This window comes from Gymnogyps californianus, chromosome 14 (assembly GCF_018139145.2).
Source record: "Gymnogyps californianus isolate 813 chromosome 14, ASM1813914v2, whole genome shotgun sequence".
NCBI lineage: Eukaryota > Metazoa > Chordata > Aves > Accipitriformes > Cathartidae > Gymnogyps > Gymnogyps californianus.
In genome coordinates this window covers 8,647,285-8,667,893 of record NC_059484.1, presented here as the reverse complement: position 1 = coordinate 8,667,893, position 20,609 = coordinate 8,647,285, and the positions used below count along the sequence as shown (strand labels likewise).

The 20,609-nt window shown below is 48.3% G+C and overlaps 2 protein-coding genes across 2 annotated transcripts in view; both read right to left on the bottom strand.

The window, feature by feature from the left end:
* Positions 1-3,244, bottom strand: part of CCNJL (cyclin J like) — a 29,316-nt gene extending 26,072 nt beyond the window's left edge. The window contains exon 1 of the mRNA XM_050905547.1: positions 3,203-3,244. The gene's annotated coding sequence lies outside the window, so the exon portion shown is untranslated. The remainder of the gene's footprint in view (positions 1-3,202) is intronic.
* A 5,794-nt stretch (positions 3,245-9,038) lies between these two features.
* C1QTNF2 (C1q and TNF related 2) lies at positions 9,039-18,804 on the bottom strand. The gene is made up of 3 exons (XM_050905352.1): positions 18,700-18,804; positions 12,048-12,296; positions 9,039-10,708 (listed from the first exon to the last, which is right to left on the bottom strand). The coding sequence occupies exons 2-3, from the start codon at positions 12,286-12,288 to the stop codon at positions 10,095-10,097; spliced, it is 855 nt and encodes a 284-aa protein (XP_050761309.1). The 5' UTR covers positions 12,289-12,296; positions 18,700-18,804; the 3' UTR covers positions 9,039-10,094.
* Between the last annotated feature and the right edge of the window lie 1,805 nt (positions 18,805-20,609).

The following is a 20,609-nucleotide window of genomic DNA, read 5'->3' as shown; positions in this document are numbered from 1 at the left end:
GCAAAATTGCCGGAGAAAATGAAATATAAAGCTGCTCCCAGTAATGAAGGCTCTGAATACTCAATAAATATCCTCAGTATTAACAGAAGAGATTGACTTTTTCCTCGTTTTGTGATTCCCAATACAAGATGCCTTATCTTAAGCTGCCAGAAACCTGTAGATAGGAGTGCTTGCTTATGTCTGAGCGTGAGGTTTGGCAGGAGCACAGCTCCCTTTCGGGCCACATGTCAAGGTTTCCCTCTCACAGTGCCAGAAAGCAAGTCTGTCCTGTGCAGACACTGAGCTGGGACTTACCAGAGGATGCGCTTCCCCCGTTCTCTGTACTTCAGACATAACCCACATCTCGTGTCTTTGGGACAGGTCCCATCCTTGCTACACAGCAGTGCACAGCACCAGCTATAGCAGGGCCCTGATGTGCTGCCACAGAACTCAGAGATTGGTGGTTTGCCATTAGAGCTCAGCCTGGCTAAAGCTTCAAGAGCGGGTGTCAGTCACTGCTTTGCCCTGGGAGCCCAAGGACCCTCATCCTTTCCAAGTTTTATACCCAAAGAGCCCAAGAAACTGTCAGGCACCACGTAGCTTTATTCCCAGGCCTCTGAAGGCCATGTTTATAGTCCAGTGGATATTTCAGCAGATTGAACTCAAATCTTCCAACAAGTCTTTCTTAGCGCTCCGCTTCAGCAATTCCAGGAGACAAAAAATCACCACACAACCTGTTTTATACCCAAATCTCACTGTTGATCCATTAAGGATGAAGAATTTTCATGAGAAATTTTACTAGGCCTAGCAACGGCTTTCCCATTTAAAGAACTAAATATAATTTTTAGAATTAGGTGTTTTAAAAAAAAAAAAATTGCCAGTCATTCTGCACTTGAATTTGCAAAAGAACCTCAGAAAATGTTTGTTCCTTGGTTGGTTTCCTAAAGGAAGGGAACAACAAAAATCTGCCTGCTTCAGTCAAAATAAATATTTGTGTTGATTTTAGTGTTCCTGGGAAAATATTTTTGTGATCAGAGAAAGTTGTTGACCAAATCTTCTGGGGAAAACATACCCCAGTTGTTTATAGTCTATGTTTGCTGGCTTGTCCCTTGCTATAAAAGAGAAGCAGTGAAGTTAAATGGCAACAGCTATTAAGCCTACAGATAAAAGCTGCCACCAAGTGTCCATCAGAAATAATTTTCCCCTATTTTCTTTTAAGTACATCCCAGTAGCCCTTAAACAAAGTGCTTAAGTGCCTTAAATTAAGGCAAAGCAAAAACTACCTTGTCTTTGTGCTTAAAACTGAGCATGTACTTAATTATTTTGTTGAATAACAGCTGGAGCATTCCTTTACAAGTAGTCTGTTCATGGCTCATACAATAATATATTAATTTTCTATAACAGTTTTTATATACATGTATTATATCAATATAATTATCTTTTTTTTCAGTGTAAATCAAACCAATAGTATTAATTGAAAGAAAGAGCATCAGTTCTTTGAAATAAAGTTTCAATAATGTGAACATGGTGTGGATTTTCAGAAACTCATGTCAATAGCATCTATTGATTTAAAACTCTTGTATTTTTTAAATCTGAATTATTTAAAAAAATCTTGAAGTTCCACGTGAAATAGAAAACTGTTCCATATAATGTTGGTTTTAATTTTGCAGCCAAAAGATTTTATTTTTCTAGAATATGGTCCATGTGTTTCACTTGTTCCATTTGAAAATACATTAAGTATGATGTTGTCGTGGTTTAACCCCAGCCAGCAACTAAGCACCACGCAGCCGCTTCCCACTTCCCCCTCCCCTCTCCCAGTGGGATGGGGAGGAGGAAAAAAAGGTAAAACTCGTGGGTTGAGATAAGAAGGGTTTAATAACTAAGCTAAAATAAAATATACTACTAACTACTAATAATAATATAATAATAATTGTAATGAAAAGGAATTTAACAAAAAAAAAAAGAGAGAAAGAAAACCAGGAAAAGACAAGTGATGCACAATGCAATTGCTCGCTGACCGATGCCCCAGCAGCGATCCGCCCCTCCTGGCCAACTCCCCCCCAGTTTATATACTGGGCATGACGTTCCATGGTATGGAATATCCCTTTGGCCAGTTCAGGTCAGCTGCCCCGGCTCTGCTCCCTCCCAGCTTCTTGCACACCTGCTTGCTGGCAGAGCATGGGAAACTGAAAAATCCTTGGCTTAGGATAAGCGCTACTTAGCAACAACTAAAACATCAGTGTGTTATCAACGGTATTCTCACACTAAATCCAAAACACAGCACTGTACCAGCTACTAAGAAGAAAATCAACTCTATCCCAGCCAAAACCAGGACAGATGTATCAAAAGTTTCCTTCAGTAACTGCATTGATATTAAAAATGGAAACAAATAATAAATACGGTTCTTCTTTCTGTAGCACGGCTGTTAGCAGGGCTCAGATAGACTGTCCTGTTGATTTAAAAAAACCCAACCAACAGTGTCTTTGATATGTCATAAAATATTCACAGTAACAAATTAGAAAGAGCGGTAATTCTGGACTTGATAAGAGCTCAGATATAGCCTTGAACCTTGGAATCGCTTTATTTTGAAGGAGGGAGTGCCAGCAAGGCCATGTACATAAAACAGGGAATCCAGTACTGTTCTGTCTGATAGTCAAATGAACAACACACAGACATTATCGTTAACTCATTGATATTGTAAAAACTGACTGCAGCTACAGTATATCTTTTTCCATCCAAATGGGATCATTCAAATCCTCATCACGTTTCGATATAATGGGTAACGTTTGGGATAAAATACAGGCTTTAGCCACAACAGGACTGGGTTGATTTAATTTTCAAGTGTTTTAAAAAACAGACTGAGAGAGATAAAAGTAAAATCCCATGGAGATTCCCATAGTAGGTTTGCACAGATTTTATATTAACTTTGAGAAGTTTTATGTTACTCTTTCATCACTAGTAAGTCATGGTTGGGTAAAGCACAGGTGCAGAGTCAGTAAAACTTCACCGATGCAAGCCGAGTTTGTAAGTCAATGAAGTTGTTAATGTTGAGGGTTTTTTCCCTTAAAAATCAGTTTAAGCAAGTTAACATCTTTACCACTAGTGCTACCATTCTGAGTGCTGGGGCAATAAAATTGCTTTAAGGCAACAAAGCTATCTGAAAATACCTGAGGACACCAACCACAAAGTGACCAAAAAGTGGCTCAGGCAACACATATCTCACCTGCCAGCACAAAGGGCTCAGAAAAGGCAGGGGCTCCGCTGGGGATGCAATGCAGTGGAAAGAACTGTGGTAAAGAGACAGCACCAAGTGCAGAGAGAGGCTGTGCCTGTGTCAGCGAGGAGCTGGGCTGCTCTTGGTTGAGCCTGGGTGGAAAAAATGGGCTTTTTAGTCAAGTCTCAGGTATAACACAGGCAGCACCAACATCTGCTCATGCCTGTGCTCCTGCCAGGGAGGCTGCGTGTGTCAGGAAGACATCGAGAAGCCCTTACTCACCCCTCAACCTCACCTGCTACTGGAGATGGAGAGGAGCTTCCCTCATACAAGGGAGCAAGGAGGCCAGCGCAAACAGGGACCACCTCATACCTGCACAGGGCCCAGCACCCCCAGGGCTCCCCCTTCCTCAGGTGAGCTGCCCAGCTTGTTTCTACCCAGGTGCCTCCCATTTCACCAGGATCCCAAAGCTAGATTGGCTCAGCAACAGCTTGAGCATTAATTGAAGCTAATTTGAGTGCTTTTACACAGTGTAATGGTTTCCTGCTGGTGAGGAGTAAGAGCTTTATCAACTCTGGCTCTCCACATGCATCCATACCTTCTACTGCCCTGCCTGTGTGGTTCCTCTGTCACTCCTCATGCATTTTGGTTTTCTGATCTACCTTACTGAACCTAGTTTTTTCTACTGGGTTAGTTTTCTGCAATTTTAGAGAGTGATATTGGTTCACAGAGGGATCTGAAGACAGCACAAAGCAAGCAGCAAGAGGTAAGCAGGGCCTCTTCCTTCAGCGGTGTTAAACTGGGATGATGGGATTTGTGGAGTTGTGCCCAACTCTGGCTTGTCCTGTTCCTTCCAAGAGCCAGCGCTGGTGGGGCTGGGCAGTGAGGGCCTGATCCAGCAAAAAATGCACAGGCAAAGACCCTGTAAGCTGTGTGGAGCTGTGCCCTCACTTTACTGGCTTAGCTTGATGAGGTTTAACACAGAACCATTAGCAAGCTGGTCAGAGGCATGGGAGCTCTGTGCCCTTGCAGATGGCAGAGATGAGAGCAGGGCTGCCCCTTTCCATGTGGGGCTCATGGGTTTGGAGAGCTGCAACCTGCTTTCCCCTGCTGTTGGTAGAAGCAAGCAATGAATGATTTTTTTTTTTTAAAGACATTGTTACAGGATTAGGACTGTCCTTAGGAGCTGTAATTATTGAGCCTGGCTGGCTGGTATGAAGGGCTTTAACCTCAGTGAGCTGCTGAGGGTGTGCATCCATGCCAGACTAAGCCTGTGACAGTGCAAGGAAAGAACAATATTACAGATAGTATTCTAGGGTTTAAGGAAAATACTGCTGTGCTTCTGTGTAGCTTGAGGAGCTTGTTTTATTCAAAGGTTTTTAAATGGTTGCAGTTCCTAGCTTTCTGCTGATGCTGAGTGAGTTGAGTTGGGATGCTTATGCCTTGCCTTGGGGCACTGAGAGCCCCCAGGGGAGGCTGGTGGGCCCATTGCTGCCCAGCAGCCTGAAGTATCTGAGCTTCGTGCCTGAGAACTGGCACGATGCACAAACCAGCCCCGCCCCCCCCCCCCCCCCCCCCAATTTTCCCTTCAAGCACACCATCCCCTTGTCTCTGCTCCTTCCTGGTCTGAGCATTCACTTCCTTGTTCCTCCTCTCAGCAAGTGGTTTATGTGGAAATTAGAAACTCTATGAACATACCCTTCCTTGTAGAGGTCTTTCACTTCTCAACCTGCCTGTCAAGCACCCGCGGGACAGGGTTTCTCCTGCACACAGTTGCTGAAAAATGCAGGGAGGAATGACAGGGCCGTTACAGCTGTGCTGGAGTGGGGCACAGGGAGCTGTGGGTCACGGGCTTGTGCTGTCCTGATGTAACTGCAGTTTCTGCTGTTGGACCTGGCTTGTTTCAAGTGCAGAAATGGCCCTTGGCAGTGGCAAGGAGCTGGGAGCGGGGCCGAGGCTGCCAGGAGGCAGGACAGCAGGGACGGTGCAGAGAGCCCCCAGGACTGTGTAATGTTATCATGGGCCTGCCATAACATTGTCTTCAGGGACATGGTGCTGCTTAGTGAGGCAGCATTGACAAAACCTGGAAGAACAGAAAAAAAGAGATCCCATCCCATCCCCCCCCCCCCCCCCCCCCCCCCCGTTGTGTTTTTTTTTTTAGCACTGGGGTGCTGACTGTTGAGTGTTAACTGGTGTAACTGAGGGCAGGCTCACCTGGGGAGCAGGGCAAATCAGGGTGACTGGTAAATGCACCTGGATCCTCCTTAGTCCCCCAGGAGGACGATGTGATCAAGGCTTGAAGGCATCGATCTGCCTGGTCTGCTTGGGAGAGTGCTGAAGCTCAGCAGTGCCTGGCACTCGGGGCGGTGTGTCGGGCACACGGCCAGGGCTGCGCAGGGGAGGTGCCGCCTTGCTCTGGCGCCTTCCCTTTCTTTCCAGCTGTGACATTGCATCATTACTTTCCAGACACTCCATGTACATTGAGTCCACAGTTAACATTAATTTTGGACAGTGAAAATATTTTTTATGTTTATTTTTCTTTTAATTGTTAGCATTGAAATGTATAGTTTAAAAAAAAACAAAACAAAAAAGACAAAAAAAAACCCCAAAAACCTTGAGGTCCTTTTGTGTAGATCAGCCCTGAAGAGGAGGAAAAGGGGTTTGGGAGGTTGAGTTAAGGGGTCAGAAGCTGCACCAGGCAGGAGTTGTCGTCCTTTGGGCTCATCCAGTGCAGAGCGCTTCCCACCCTGCTGATGTTTGTGCAGAGTGCTCAGAGTGTGAAATCACAGCTTCGCCTGAGCTGGAAGTGCACTGCTGCATGGCATTGGGGATGGACGTGGGAGGGAGAAGGCTCTATGGGAGCAGAGACAAGCTCCTGCGGCAGAGAAACCCTCCTCTGCCTTGGAAGGGACATGGGCGGGCATGTGTGTTCGCAGCCAGGTCCATGCTGGTCTCTGATGAGCCACAAGCTGAACCAGCTGAGCCTTTTCTCTGTTGCTAACAGAACACTGAAGGCGGGTGCTCCTGCCTTTCCTTGCCTCCCTGCCCTGGCACGCTGGATGTGCCGGAGGGGCTCGCTTGTGCCAAAACGTGATGCAAAGGGCAGCTCCGACACTTGGCGCTGAAGGAGGATGCTACAGCATAACAGGTCTTGCACGAGGGTGGCAGATGTGGATGGCAACCTGTTCAGCCAGGACGTTCCTCCTGCCTTCCTGATGGCATCTGCCCGTGTACTCGCCCAGCTACCACCGTTCCCAGCTCTTCTCCCACCATGCCAGAGGTGCCGGCTGCTGCCTGGGCTGGGGGGAGCAGCCTGTGTGGGAGTGGTGCTCTCTTGAGACAGCTTGGCTGTGAAAACCAGAGCTCTTTATTTGGTGGTCTTCCAGAAACTTTGTGTTTCTGGAATAAAAAGACTTTATGTAAATCTCAGTTTCAGTTACAAACAAAGTAAATAACTGCTTGGCTGGAGGACAATGGCAGCACGAACCAAAATGCAGCCTGAAAATGCAGGAGCAAGCCAGAATGTGTTATTTTTAAAATTCTCCGAAGTCTGAGCCAGTCATTTTGAGTTTTGGGGGTGGGTGTTCCCCCCTTTTAATATTTCAGTGATTGGCCCTGTAGTGACCCAGACACAACTGTACCTTGCCAGCTGCCCTTCCCTCCCTCCTCTCCTGGGTGAGGCAGAACGAGGGGAGCCCACAGCTGCTTGAGGTGATTCTCGCAGGACTGGGCTGAGTGGAGACATTTTGTTCAGCATGCAAGTTGCTCTTAAGGCATCATAAGAGGAAATTCATCTTTTTCAGAGGAACCTGTGCAAGAGGAACCCACAAGTATCACTTCAAATGCTCATGCCTCTTTCACAGAGATACTTATGATACGTGGTATCTTTAAGTGACTTCGGCCCAATGGGAGGTTAAACAATCTGGAGAAGCTGTTCCTCTCCCTCTTGCCTGCTGTATTTTATTAGTTTGGGTTTCCCACTGCTCAGTCCTCAATGGCAACAGACGCCCGGGGCTGGGGTTTGAGCTGTGCGGCGCAGAGGGCAGCACCGTGACCCGGTGGGGCGGCTGGGGCAGTTCCCGAGGGTGGACGGGAGCGGGCTGGAGGCAGCGGTCCTGTGCTGCTGCTCCTGCGGGAAGGACCTCGTAGCCCCCAGCTGAAAGCAAGCGCTGTCGCACTGAGCACTCAGTGGGGGTCAGTGGTTCTCTTTATAATTTCCATTTTGATACTCCGGACTTAAAAGACTCATTTGCAGGTTTTCCTTTTCACTAGAATAAAAAGGACACTTTGCCAGACAGTTAATAACTTCCCTTGCTTCTCATCTCAGGAAACCAGCTCGTGTCTCCCTGAGAGGGCTGACACTGGGAGGAAAAGCTCCCTGCTGGGGCCTTCTTTGGAGATAACAAGGGAAGACTGAGCGGCTGAGCTGATCTAATTGCGCACTGCTGCTTCCCCTCCACCCTCCTCTTCGGAGGCTTATTCCCTGTGGTGCTCTCCCATCCCCTCCCAGCTCTGGTACCTGCCTCGTGCCAAGTGGGTTCAGCTCATAAAATCGGTGGAGAGCTACCTTGACTACAAATAAAATCCAAGCTATAAAAAAAACCCACCACCCCCAAAATGCCCACTTTTGGGGACGGGTAATGCATTGAATGAAGGAGAAAGAACTGAGGAGGGAAGCAAGGTCTCTGTCTTTTGGCAGCAGTGGGCTGTGAGCGCTACTGGATTAATTAAAGCTGTACTGCGTAATTTCCCTCTTGGGTGCAGCAGAGCTGGGTGATGGTGTGGAGAGGCAACATCCTCCCATGTGTCCCACCACCTCCCTGGAGCTGCCCCTAACGTGTACAGTGGCTGGGGGACCTGTGTCGGGGTGGAGACCTGCACGCAACTCAGCCCAGCCAAAAAGCGGTCACTGCCCCTGCTGGGCTCTCGGGGTGGGAGTGCGGCGTTGGGCAGTGAGCGGGAAACGCAATTCTTGAACTGCTGCTGCCTTTGGGAAGCTGCCTGCAAATGCACCCCCGGACATCCTAAATGAGGGAGCTTTGGAAAGAGAAATATATTACCTGAGCAACCACTGTCAGGGAAAGGACACCTGCCATCTGGGTGAGCAGCTTCAGCGGAACGGACAGACCTATGCTTCCACCTTGCAGGTTTTCTTGCACAGAGAGCAGAAAACTCTGTGCATTCCCCAGCTTGCTGGGCTGGGAGGGGGGAAATACTCCTGTTGCACCAGCCCTTAAAAAATCCATTGCTAAATCCAACAGTGTCTGTGGAATCTGTAACAGTTTTGAAACACCTTCCGGGAAACCACTTTTATAAATATCAAGACTATTCCAGCAGTACTTTTGTTCAGCTTTATTTTATAAAATGTATTTGAAAAGATTTTTGTAAGATATAACACAATTACTGTAGTTCATGAAAATCATGCAAATATTTTGACTTGTAAAAGTATGATTGGAAAAAAAAAAAAATCTTTGTTCTTATGAGATATCCCTTCAATGCCTAAATATGAGGATTAGAGGAGCTGGAAGTTCATGAGAGTTTTCACCAAGTAATAAAGGAGATGAGAAGTATGACTGGAAACCAAGAAGACGCATCTGATAGCGAGGAAGAGACTCCTTCCATCTGGCTGCTGAGACAGATACCTCTGTGTTACAGGAGTGTTAGACACCCTGGGGTGAGGCAGCCAGACTGGGCGGCTTTATAGCAGGAGAATTCTTTGCTCTGGTAATAGCCAACCATTTTGGAGCACGTCCCTGTATTAGCTGATACAGAGGAGGAAAAAAAAATTGCTAAGCTCAGCTTAGCAAAAGCAAAAAGCTCAGCTGAGCAAAAGTTCAGCTTTTGACTTTCCAGGGTTTTTTTCCGTACAGTTAGAACCAAAATATTGATTGTGGAGCATCTGTAATATTTGACATACAACATCAAAAAAGCAAAGCAGCGGTAAGATATGGTCTAGCTGTAGCATTAAGCCCTTGAGGAGGATCTCAGCAGCACCACAAGTATCTCCTTCCAGCAAAAGCTGGCAGGGGTGAAGGAAGCGGGTTAATGAATCTGTTTCTGGAGTGAAGGTTCATGCTGTCTTTGACAGTTGAGTCTTATCTGTAAAGTTCATCCTCCACTGTGGCTCGGAGGCCCACAGGTATTTGGCATGCACAGTCCCGTTTAGGCTCTGGTCACAGCTTACCAACGCTTGTCTGAAACCAGATGCAGGACTCTAGTGCTGGTATATCGAGGCTGAAATCTGAGAAATGCCAGTGGTGCTCAGTGCAACAGCTTGTGTCTTACGAGGAGTCTTACCTTTAACCTTTAAAATGAGATCTCTCTTTTGTGTCATTTCCTATTTAGACCAGATGCCTTTGCTGATTAGTACGGCTTTGATGGGGCTGAAAGCTACTCTCACTTTTATAACTTCAGCCGACAACTTCCTAAGTAGCTGGTAAAGTGTAAGTCTGTATTAACAAGGATTATTGCTATTATGGAGTGTAGGGGGAGGAGGTGCAGTGATACAGTCTCCAGCATCAGTGGCACTTCTGAGCTCAGCATTCGGGAAATGGTTGTTGGTTTCCATGCTTTATAATAATAATAATATAATAACCAAAGCATTCTGCACCAGTATTTGAGTTACATGTCCATGGTGTGTTGGAATCATCATGGAAAACATAATGGGTGGCTTCGAGACTTAGAGATTCACGAGGCTGTTTAAAGGTGAGTCCTACTGGTCCTGGTACCCTGTGGACTAGTTGATAACATCCAGTAAATATCTAAATAGCCAAGACAGGCTGTTAGCGCCAAAAATGTGGAATCGTATGATAATCCCACACATGTCCATGTACAGGCTACACTTTGCTGGACTGAGGTCTCATGCATTGCCTATTTTTTCCCCACAGGCTAGTTTCTCATCCTATATTTCATTGAGATAATCTTGATCAGGATATATCAGGAAGCCAGTAAATAAGCTGTCTGTCCAGTAGGGATCATAAAAGAGCCCATTTTGTTCTGAGTAAAAGATCTGCAGCCATACCTCATCCTCCTGCTTCAGAGAAAGGATGGTTGATCCAGAGGCAACGTCATGGTTCCCAGTGTTGGCATCAAAAGTCTTGATCCGGTACTGCCCGTTGTGGACCAAGCCAATAGCCAAATGTTTGTTGGCCAAAGTGATATCATAAGTGAAGTAGTAAATACCTGGGATGCTGCATATAAATTTCCCACTGGAAGCATTGTAATGTCCTCCCTCGTTCATCAGGATCCTGTCAAATTTGATGGGCAGCCTTTCCCTTGGGTAGCTCTTTGAGACTGCTACAGAGAAGGCAGACTTGGCTTTGTTGGCATTACAGGTGCAGGGCCCTGGCATCCCGGTCTCGCCCTTGTTCCCTTTGGGCCCTTTCTTTCCTGGTGCCCCATTTTTTCCAGGATTACCCTTTAAACCCTTGGGCCCTCGTGGGCCTGCCTTGCCAATAGCTCCTGCTTTCCCCTTCGGTCCTGGCTTGCCGGGGTTTCCTGTTCTGCCTTGGGGACCTAGAAGACAAATAACCTTGTAAATTTTTCAGTGAAAGAGATGATATTGCAAGTGGAAAGGGGTTGTATCGTTGCAGCAGTATATTTTAATTTAGGAGGAAAAACTTGCTGGTGAGAATCTCAGTGAAATACCACCTGAGGCTGGACATCTGTCAGGACTGACTAACCATGTTAGGGAGGTAGTTGGCATGGTAACAATGGGACTTGGGAGCAGGACAGTCTGTCCCTTTTAAGGACCAAAAGGCTGGTTCAATTATCTGGCTCACTTGAGAAAAAGGAGTAATTAATGATAAAGCCAGCCAAGAACAAGCTTTAAATGTTTGGGTTTTTCAGGAGCGGGACAGGTTTGTGAAGCTTTTGGAGCCTAGCTTTGAGCAGATGGAGTACTTTTAATCTCCTGTCTCATCTTTTTTTACATTTGACATGAAACTGTTGTTTAAAAAAAAAATAAAAAAAAATTCTAGGTGTAGTAAAAAGCCCAGCCTAGCTGGGGGATGAACCAGTCATGAACCAGAAGACACTCGGTGCAGGGACTGCCTTGAGATGGGAAGCGAGTTGGGCTGTCACAGTGATGCTGAAACTGCTGATTAATGCTGATTGCGGTAGTGTCTGATATAAGACAAATTCACGAGGATTTATACCCTGTCTCTTGACCTGCTGTAGCAAGTCTAGATTTAAATGCAGCTGTGGGTGGAAACCTGTTCTCCAGATTCCCTGTTTTGGGGGTGGGAGAAGAGAATAAGATGCAGCTTTGGCACACTGGTGTTATGCTGAATCAGGAGTGCACTCTAGTGTGGCAACGGGAAATCACTGTTTTATGATCATAGCTGGTCCTGATGCTTACTGACTGTAAGGCTGGATCTAAAGGAGAGCCCCACCTCAGGATTAAAGAAGGGTCGTTGTTTGCTTTGATTTAGATTGAGCGTGGTCAGAGCCGTGCCTGTCACCCAGCTAGAGCGCTCCGGGGAGCAAGTACTTAATTTTTTCACCTGACTTTGTTTCGCTTGAGAGCAGGAGTTGAAGACCACCACTTTGTCTCGTCTAGAGAGCGTATATCAGAACAGGGAAAAATCTCGCTCCATAACAAAATGAAGCCAATAGGAATTGCATACAGCATTAAGATGCTATCAGCAAATCATGCGAGTCTGAAACCCCCTGGCAGGAGCTGACAAGTGTGAGATGTTGGACGGGGGAGAGTGGAAATTTCTAGAAGAGTTTCCTACGAGGTGTTGTCTGTCCTGGGGCTCAGATTTGGGGTGGCAGGTTGCTGTTAATTGGGCTGTTGCACTATTGCTTTTTCACATTACCCTTGTTGTGTTAAGAAGCGCTTTTCTCTTACCTTCATCGCCATGCTCGCCTTTATCCCCGTCCTTGCCGTCCTTGCCATCTTTGCCCGGGAAGCCCATCCTGCCGACCGTCCCTGGAGCCCCGGGTGCACCGGGGGGGCCGGGTGGCCCTGGGGGTCCCGGCAGGCTGCATGCCAGCTGGGGACCTTCCTGCAGCGCTCCCTTGGCAAAGCCCCCGAGGATGTGGTTTGCCACACAGGGCACAGTCCAGAGGAGGAGGACAGCGGAGATCATGGCGTAGCCTGTAAAAAGGAGATGGGACATGGCTGTTACGTGTGATGCCAGCATGTGTGGGCATGGCTGCGTCCCCTCCACCAGGACGGTGTGTTGTAGAGACTTGCATGAAAATGGGAGATAATTGGGCGTTTTTTGGCAGGGTGGGGGAGCTGTTTGTTCTGCTGTGACATGAATTCAAGGATTTGGCTCATGGAGTTTTCTAGGTCTGACCAATATTTTTTTCAAACTTGCTCTTCTCTAAGTCCGTATCTGTGGCCATCCCTTGTTTTGGTTTGTTCCCCCGGCTTCCTTTCCCCTGAAACACAAGTAGTGATGGCAGAGGGGTGCAGAAAGCAGCTGCTCGGGACTAGCGGAGTGGAGGAAGGAGAAAGGGTTTTGGTGTAAACTTCCCCAGTAAGACCTGCCCTGCAGCTGGGTCACTGGGGTTTCTTACCAAGCACAAAACCCATCGTGTGATGCAGGGCTGAATTTAGAAGACGGGCTTGCGGGGACTTTGGGCCAAGGCAGTCCTTACTGCGTTTTGCCTGACTATGAATTGAGCCTCTTAGCTAGCTGAGAACGTCCCATTCCTCATGGCAGCTCGGCTGCACGGCACTGCACAACCTGCAGCCGAATTGCCCGCCGAGTCTCTGGCTCAGTGTCGAGGTGCAGCCATGACCAGCGCCGCTGCAGCCTCCGCCGGTGGTTTTCTAACCTCTCGCCGTGCTGACCTGCCTCTCTGGGGGAGCAGTAGCTCAGTTGTTATGTTTTTTACTAACATTCACCTTGGAAAGATAGGTAACTGTTAAAACCCTGGCCGTTGTTTGTCTCCTGGCTCTGTAAAGTGAGCCATTGCTTTAAGTATAGCAAACGCCTGCTCTGCCTTCATTCACGGCGAGAGGCTGAGCCTCCTGGGCTTGTCTCACTCCACTCCTGAATGGGGAGATAGCGATAGAAAATAATTTCTGGAATAAAGCTATTCCCATGAACCTGCTAATAATACAGAGCAGTTATTATACAGTAAAATATCCCTCTGGATGTCTGTGCATGGAGCTGTTTGCAAATAGCTATGCTCCATGTGCAACTCCTGAGTAATTCCACTGCATCTTGAAATAGTGCTCAGATGCATCAGCAGCTTAGAGAAGATGCTCAAAATCAGGCTGATTGACAAGAGCCCATCTTCATGCATGACCCACCCGAGACTCTGGGTGTTAGAAGCATTTAAAATAGAATTTGGGTTCTGCACATGGTTACAGGTATAGTAAAAAAGAGAATTTCCCCTACGGTATCAGTTTCTGACTACCCATGGCTAAAGGCGCTCCGGCCATCCCCTCCCCAGCACAGAAGGCCTCCCCGTGCCCGGGCTGAGGATTTTTCCCTCCCTTTGCTCTGCCAGCGAGGGAGGTTATGGCCATGGCCACCAGCTCCCCAGCAGGGCTGGTCCTCCCTGGTGGGCACTGACCACCGGCTGAGAGGAGATGCTGATGGAGTCGGGCTCTTTTCCAGTTGTATGAATGTGGAAACAAGGTGGGAGGGGGATAAAAGGCATCTCCTGGCCCAGTTTCTTTCTTTCAGCTTCTGTAGCTGGAGTAGCCCATGGAGAAATGAGACATGAAGCCTAAAACTGCCCCATACAAATCTGTGGCTGGTTCACTGTTTGCTCGGTAGTTCTTTGATTAGGAGAGATCAAGCTAAAGCCAAAGGATTTTTTAATTTTTTTTATTTTTTTTTAAAAAGGAATTAGCCATGTATCACTTTGATACAACTCCTGTCCCCGGGCTAAGAGGTGCACACTCTTATTTGATGGAAAAGACTCCTGTGAAATGTAGTCTTTTCCCTTATTACAGCTACCTCTGATGGTAGGGGGTTAAATATTTTACAAGACTCATCTGTTTGCATGGGCTTTCTTATCACATCCCGAAGTCCTGCTAATGAAATACAGAATATAAGCAAGGATTGAAAAGCAAGCAAACTGCCTTTCACATATTTCTTCAAGCTTTGGTGCTGCAGCAAATTTGTAGTTAAACACAGATGCGATAGAAGATGAGCTGGGATATCCCAGGCCTTTCAATCTGTCGGTGGCCTTTTGGTCAGGCAAGGTCCTGCTTGGCATTAAGTCAAATACTGGGAGGCTTTAGCATCTCCCCAGTAGTGTTATGTTTAACTCCTGCACTGGAAATAAGATGCTTAAAGTCTTGTATAAATTTCATGTTGGCCTTAGTGCTCTCATCCCAGTATCGGCTCCTGAAGAGGGTGGAAATGCATATTACATGCTCCAAATCCAGCGAGCAATATGCTACATATTAATGCTGAGTGGGAGCCCCCCAGTTCTGCGATATGTATAATTAAGAACATGCAGAGGAGTGGGAAATGCAAAACAGATCTCCAGGCTGGAATCAGCTGCTAAGCCATTTTGTTCTTCAGCCCTCTTTTGCTTTTCTTATACCTAAGTTTATTTGCTGCTGGTGAAAGGTGTTGGTTTAATGGCCTTGTGAGACAGAAATCACCTACCAGTATTAACGTGGACAGTTGAACAAAGGCTTCTCAGTTCACAGAAAGGGAAACAAAATGTTAAACTGCCTGCGGGTCAGGAGATCTCAAGGAAAGCTACATCCCTGCTTCCCAGTAACCACCTCAAATGGGGCAGAAGAGAAGTGAGAGGCGTCTGGAGGTGGATGACACTAATAAGTTGTGGCAAGCAAAAATGTCACTGTGGAGCATAACCTGGAAAAAAGCTAGGACTGCTTCATGTAGAGAATAAAGGGGCAAGAGGGAGCACAGGGCAGGAGGGCAGCTCCTTCTCTTAAAGTTTCTTACCGTAAGTACTTCTATTACCTTCAGATGGCCCAGCTAATTGACCTGATGGGATAAAAAGTGGCAAACACAAAATACCCCGAGGCTGGGAGGTTAGTAGTACCGGGACTCGGATAGATGGGGAATATTCGACTACCTGGAGCCGTGCTCTGGTGCAGCTCCTGAGTCGGTGTTAATTAATGGCTCCACAAGAACATTTCATCCCACATCACAGCAGCGCATGTGGGATGCAAAGCACAGTCACATTCACAAGAGGATCTATAAATAACCTCTTAAAGAAATCTCTTTGAAAGAAAACAAACCTCATGCTGTTCCACCTTAAAAGGAAAATTGCTCCTCAATGTAGAACGTATAATGAGCTCCAAAAAGCAAATTGGAAGCAGATCAGCATCTTTCCTCTCCGCAGTACAGGCGGCAAGCCTGGCACTGGAGGCCATGCAGCATGGTTTCAGCTGACTTTTCTAATGACATGTTAATTAATGTCTTTGTTAATAGGGTTTTGGGGACTTTTTGGCCATGACCCATGCCTGTTGTGCGGGAGTGTGCACCATGCCCGGGGGTTACGAGAGCTGACTGGTGGTGGAGGACTGCTTAGGGAGGAGAGGAGATCCTGCGTCGTCTGACCGAGCGCGGGGACCGGGCGATGGCTGTAGTTTGCACCTGCCACTGAAATACAAATGTTCAGCTCCTCAGCACCCGGGGACAGCACACCGGTGTCGGGCATTGATTTCCGCACGGGAAGAGAAAGTGGACCAGCTTCACTTAAACAAGCTAGCCCAGGTGTCCGCAGCATAGGCATGGCTGGCCAGGCCTTAGGGCTGCCATGCCCTAGCTTCTCCCCAGCACAGCCTGGGGCAGCACCAGGACTTGCTTGAGGTTATCTAGTGCGTTGGTGCCGAGCTTGGGCCAGCGCAGAGGTGCTCCAGCCCTTCATGTGTGGAGTGCTTCTCCCTCGGTGACAGCATGTTGGTGATGGGCAAGATCTCATGCACGCAGAAATGCTTTTCTTCCCAATACTTAAAAATATCCTATCCATCCATTGAGTCACTCTGAAATGATGTCTTCTGAAACATTTAGCAGCAATGGTGCTTTCTAGGTTGACCGGTCGAAGAAGACCAAGCCCTTGGGCTCAGGAGATGGTGCAACTCGTGGCGGGCACATGATGGACAAGGGCAGCACTGAGTTGCTCTGAGGTAAAGGGTGTTGGAGGAAAGACCCTTTAAGCTCCCAGATGCTAGGTAGGCTCTGGCTGAGACCTCATGTTCTGATCATAGCTGGGTCAAACCTCCACCCAGAGGGAGAGGAGAGAGGCTCCAAAATGCACTGCAAATGTCTGGGCCCTAAGGCGGAAGGATAAGGCAGACAGGTGGAGTGACAGGTGTCCATCAGCTGGGTTTGAGAGAGAATGACTCCCTCTGTCCTTCAGCTGAATCAATGGAAATTGCTGCTGTGGGTCCAGGGCATCCCCTGGGATCAATGTAGTCTGTAAAACCGTGCTGTGGATCCCCACTGGGTATGGGGAATGCTTGTCAGGAAGCAAACCAGGAAGGGGACAATTTTGCAAAACGTTCACTCCTGAATCTTAGAGCTGGAACACACCTTTACAGAAAATACCTCAGGGCAAATAGAGCATCTCTGATTTGCAAGCGTGGTACATGCAGAGCTGAGTGTTTACTGGTTTCTCTCTTCCTAATGAGCCACATGTTTAGGGGCCTTCACTGTAATTACCTAGTAAAATGTAATGAATGACTCAAAGCAAGCATGTATCTGAAATGGGATGTTCTTACTCTGCCCCATGGCCTTTACGTGACACCTCCCTTCTGTTTTAGGACATTTTGTTGTCATCACTTGTTGCTTCGGTGGGTCCTTCTCTTCCTGCTGGAGCTCGGGCCCTTCGCAGAGGCTGCCCTGCGCCCCAGCTCTCCCTGCCCCAGGGGCCGGGGAGGGGAGACGGGGCTTAGCTTTCCTCAGGATTGAGAAATGCCGGGAGTGGGTGGGCTGCCTGACTCCCCAGCTGCCCTAACCAGCCTGTTTGAAGCAGACACTTTTACACTCAGTAGGATTTGAACCCGACCCCTCCATGCTGAAACCTGAGCATCCCATGAGCTTCTGCAGCACATGGAGCATCTGTGCAGGGGGACTGCAAACCCATGCCCTCTAATAGCTTTTCTGTGCACACTCCTTGTTGCTGGAGCTACGGCGCATCCCTCTGTCACCCGAGAGCCTCCATCCCTAGGAGCTGTGTCCCCACAGGGCTCTTTGCAGCCCCCAGTCCCAACCTGCAGCTCCCGTTTCTGCTGGCCGCTGCAGCGTGGGATGGACTTGCTGCTGCCAGAGGTGCCTCACAGGCAGGAGCCTGGGGGGGACACATCTCTTGCCATGCCTCCCCTACAGCTTTGGCTGCCACAACATCCCTGCTCCGTGTGGCTCCTGCAAGCCCCTGTGCGACCACCCTCATCCCAGCCCTGCTGCAGGTGAGCTTCCCGAATCGCTTCACAGTTAAGAAACCAGACCAATTCTATAGATCTATATGCATTAAAAAGGTGTTTCTGTAAGAAAAAATTTGCCTGTAAGAGTGAGCCCCAGGCACGAAGGATCAGTTGTACTTTCTGGTGCTTACAGGGCAGCTGGGCTGAAGTCCCGTCAGAGGGAAAATCCCTGAGGGTTTGCCAGACGTGGCGTGGTTTGGTGGCACGTGTGGTGGCCGGACAGTGATTTTTGGCCAGGGAAGGCACCCTGTGCCATGCGGTGGTGGCGTGTGCCTGCCCACGGGAGGAGGAGCGCAGCAGGGGAGAGAAGAGGGTAGAGTCCGGGGGGAACTGCTGCTCGGAGGGAAGGAGGGAGGAGCAGGATGGTCTGATAGCCCAAGAGGGGACCCAGCAGCAAACAAACGACCGTGACTTTCTACTCTTTCTACTACTTTTCAATACTCGAGGCTTTCTTAAACAAAACAACCATCTCCCTGCTTCACAATTTCCCAGCGTACCTCAAGGCGTCTTAATTAGTCTTCAAAATAATCATTATCCCCGTGAGCCTAATTCTCAGCTCTGGCAGTTGCCCTGCAGCGTCCCCGGGGTGGAAGCACAATGAGCCCTTGGGTGCACGGGGCTGATTTAGATACAATAAGGTGTGCTGCCGGTGACAGCAGCTGAAATGGATGTATTTAATTTCTGATATAAGCCAGTGAAGTAGTTATACCAGATACGAGTTTGATCTGTTATCTGCTATTGCACAAAGCAATGTCAAAGGAGATAAAGGAGAGCGATGCATCTTCTGTGCCGGAACCTGCATCACCGTCTCAGCTTTAGGCAGCCAGGGATGCCTGTGGCAAACCTTTCCTAGCCCTGAGCTAAAGCCCCCTTACAGAAGCTGCCGGTCGGTACCAGAGCGAAGGGAGAGGCTGCGGTTTTGGCTGTACGAGGTGGGTGCTCCCAGCAAAAGTTTGAGGAATGTTTCCTTCCTGGAGTATTTCTTTTAACTGGCGACTGTTGCTGTTACGGATTCCTGTGCAGGCGTTGGAAACCTGAGTGCTCAATGATTTAGACCTTATTTGGTAAGTTTTCAAAGTTAAGGTTAAGAGGAGGGAGGAAAAAAAAGAAAAGCGAATCTACTCACCACGACTAATCTCGTTAGTGAGATCTTGACAGGCGCTGGAAACCTACACGATTTTAAGCAGATGTTTTGCTGCAGATCGCTGTCACGCGCAGAGCCCAAGCCCCGTCCTGCCACAGCAGTGTCCTTCCGAGGGGTGTGCAATATTGACTTCAGTCTTTCTGTTTTATTAATGTTTTACTCCTTTTTGTGCGGATTGCTAGCTTCCTGCAGCAGCTCCAGGTTTTGGCTCAACGTTGCCAGAGGCATATTTTTATTATTGTGTAATGGGTCTGCGCCTCTTCCTCTGTCACGTGGCACGGGAAGAAATTTTTACGCACATATGGCTGGAAAGCTCTTGATGCTTGGGGAGCTTTTCCCTTTCTCTCTCTCCGTTGCAGTCTTGTATGAAAGGCTCAGGAGTTGCCTGGATCATTTCTGACCAGTTCTGCCCCTCTGCCGTAGCCGCTGCCTGTGTAAGCAGAATTTGTAAGGGGATGGGTAACACAGATGAAACTAGGGAACAAATTTGAGACTTGATCCTGGAGCATTAGCAAGGGAAGCAAATCTTGTCCTAAGGGTGGAAACTTGCTTCTAAAGCAATTTAGACAAACAGGTAATGGCAGAACACTCCAGGCTTGAATTAAAGGACATCGTGGTGAAGCTGCAGCTTTGCAAATGTGAATTTTGAGAGGAAACTGCATGTACCTCAGCACTGCTTCAGGTGGAGGCACGAGACAAAACACGGAGACTTTGCCATAGGGATGGCAGGGTGGGAATGCTTCTGTCTTCGGAAAGGGTTGGGATTTTTTTTTAAGCTTGCAAAGTAATTACAAAACCCCTAGCAACTGCTTAAGGTAAGGCAGTAACACCAGAAGCAGTGGCTGAAGCTGGAGTTCAGCTTTAGCTCTGCCAACACAGAAGCGTTGAGTCGCAGTAAATCCCTGTCCCTTCTTATTTCTCTGCTGCAGCAAGTCATGGTGTTATAGCTCTGAGCAGTGTTGATATCCTGGCTTACACCAGCCCATTAAACCCAGAATTTGCAAACGCCTTACAACTCTCAAAATTGACAGGGCTTCCCTAACAGCCCCCAGGGAGGTGCAGAGACACAAATGGGGCTTGAAGAGTTTCCTGACCCCGCTCCCCCCCTGCCCAGCCCTTCCCTCCCTCCCCGCTTTGTGGGATGCTCTGTGATGCTGCCGGGGTTAGTACGGACCAGATTCATCTTTTTAAGGGAGCGGTGAGGAGAGTCTAAATAGGAGCTGCAAGATGACGCAGAGCCTGGGCCCATGGGTGCCTGGGCTGGCAGCATGGAAGGTTACGGGGGACCTGTCACCCTGCTGGGAGGGCAGCGATGGCCCTGGGGTCATCATCACCCACACAGAGTGGGTAGCTGGTGCTCCTGGCCGCAGCCAGCGGGTCCTGGCTGTGGGTGCGTGGTTCCTGCTCTGCCCCGGCCAGGATCCTGCACGGGGCTTGGGACAGGCGTGTGCTCGGTGGCAGGGCTCCACATCCTGCCCTGCTGCTCTCCAGCCAGTAAATATTTTCTGCTCAGTGCAGGTTATCAGCTGATTGGGAGTATGCTGGAAGTATCCTTCCTTACTCTGCCAGAATTCATCCTTATCGGAGCTGTTGTGGTTTTTTTTTAAGCTTTCCCCTGTACTTGCTGTTGGAACATGGTGGGAATGGATATAACGTAAAAATGAAGTATGTATACAGCTTGCTTTGTGAGCTGCAATCAGTTCAGCTGCTCCTGGGAGGGGTGGGAATGTTTGGCGGAGGAAGCGCAGGGCTGTTTCCGTGCTGTGCCGATGGTCCCGCAGAGCTCCTTCAGAGCCGGCACCCCAGCTCCCTGACGGCTCAGCAATGTTCCCTGCCATTGAACAACCGCCCTCCCCAAACCCACGTAATCATCACCTGAAATTTCACTGGGA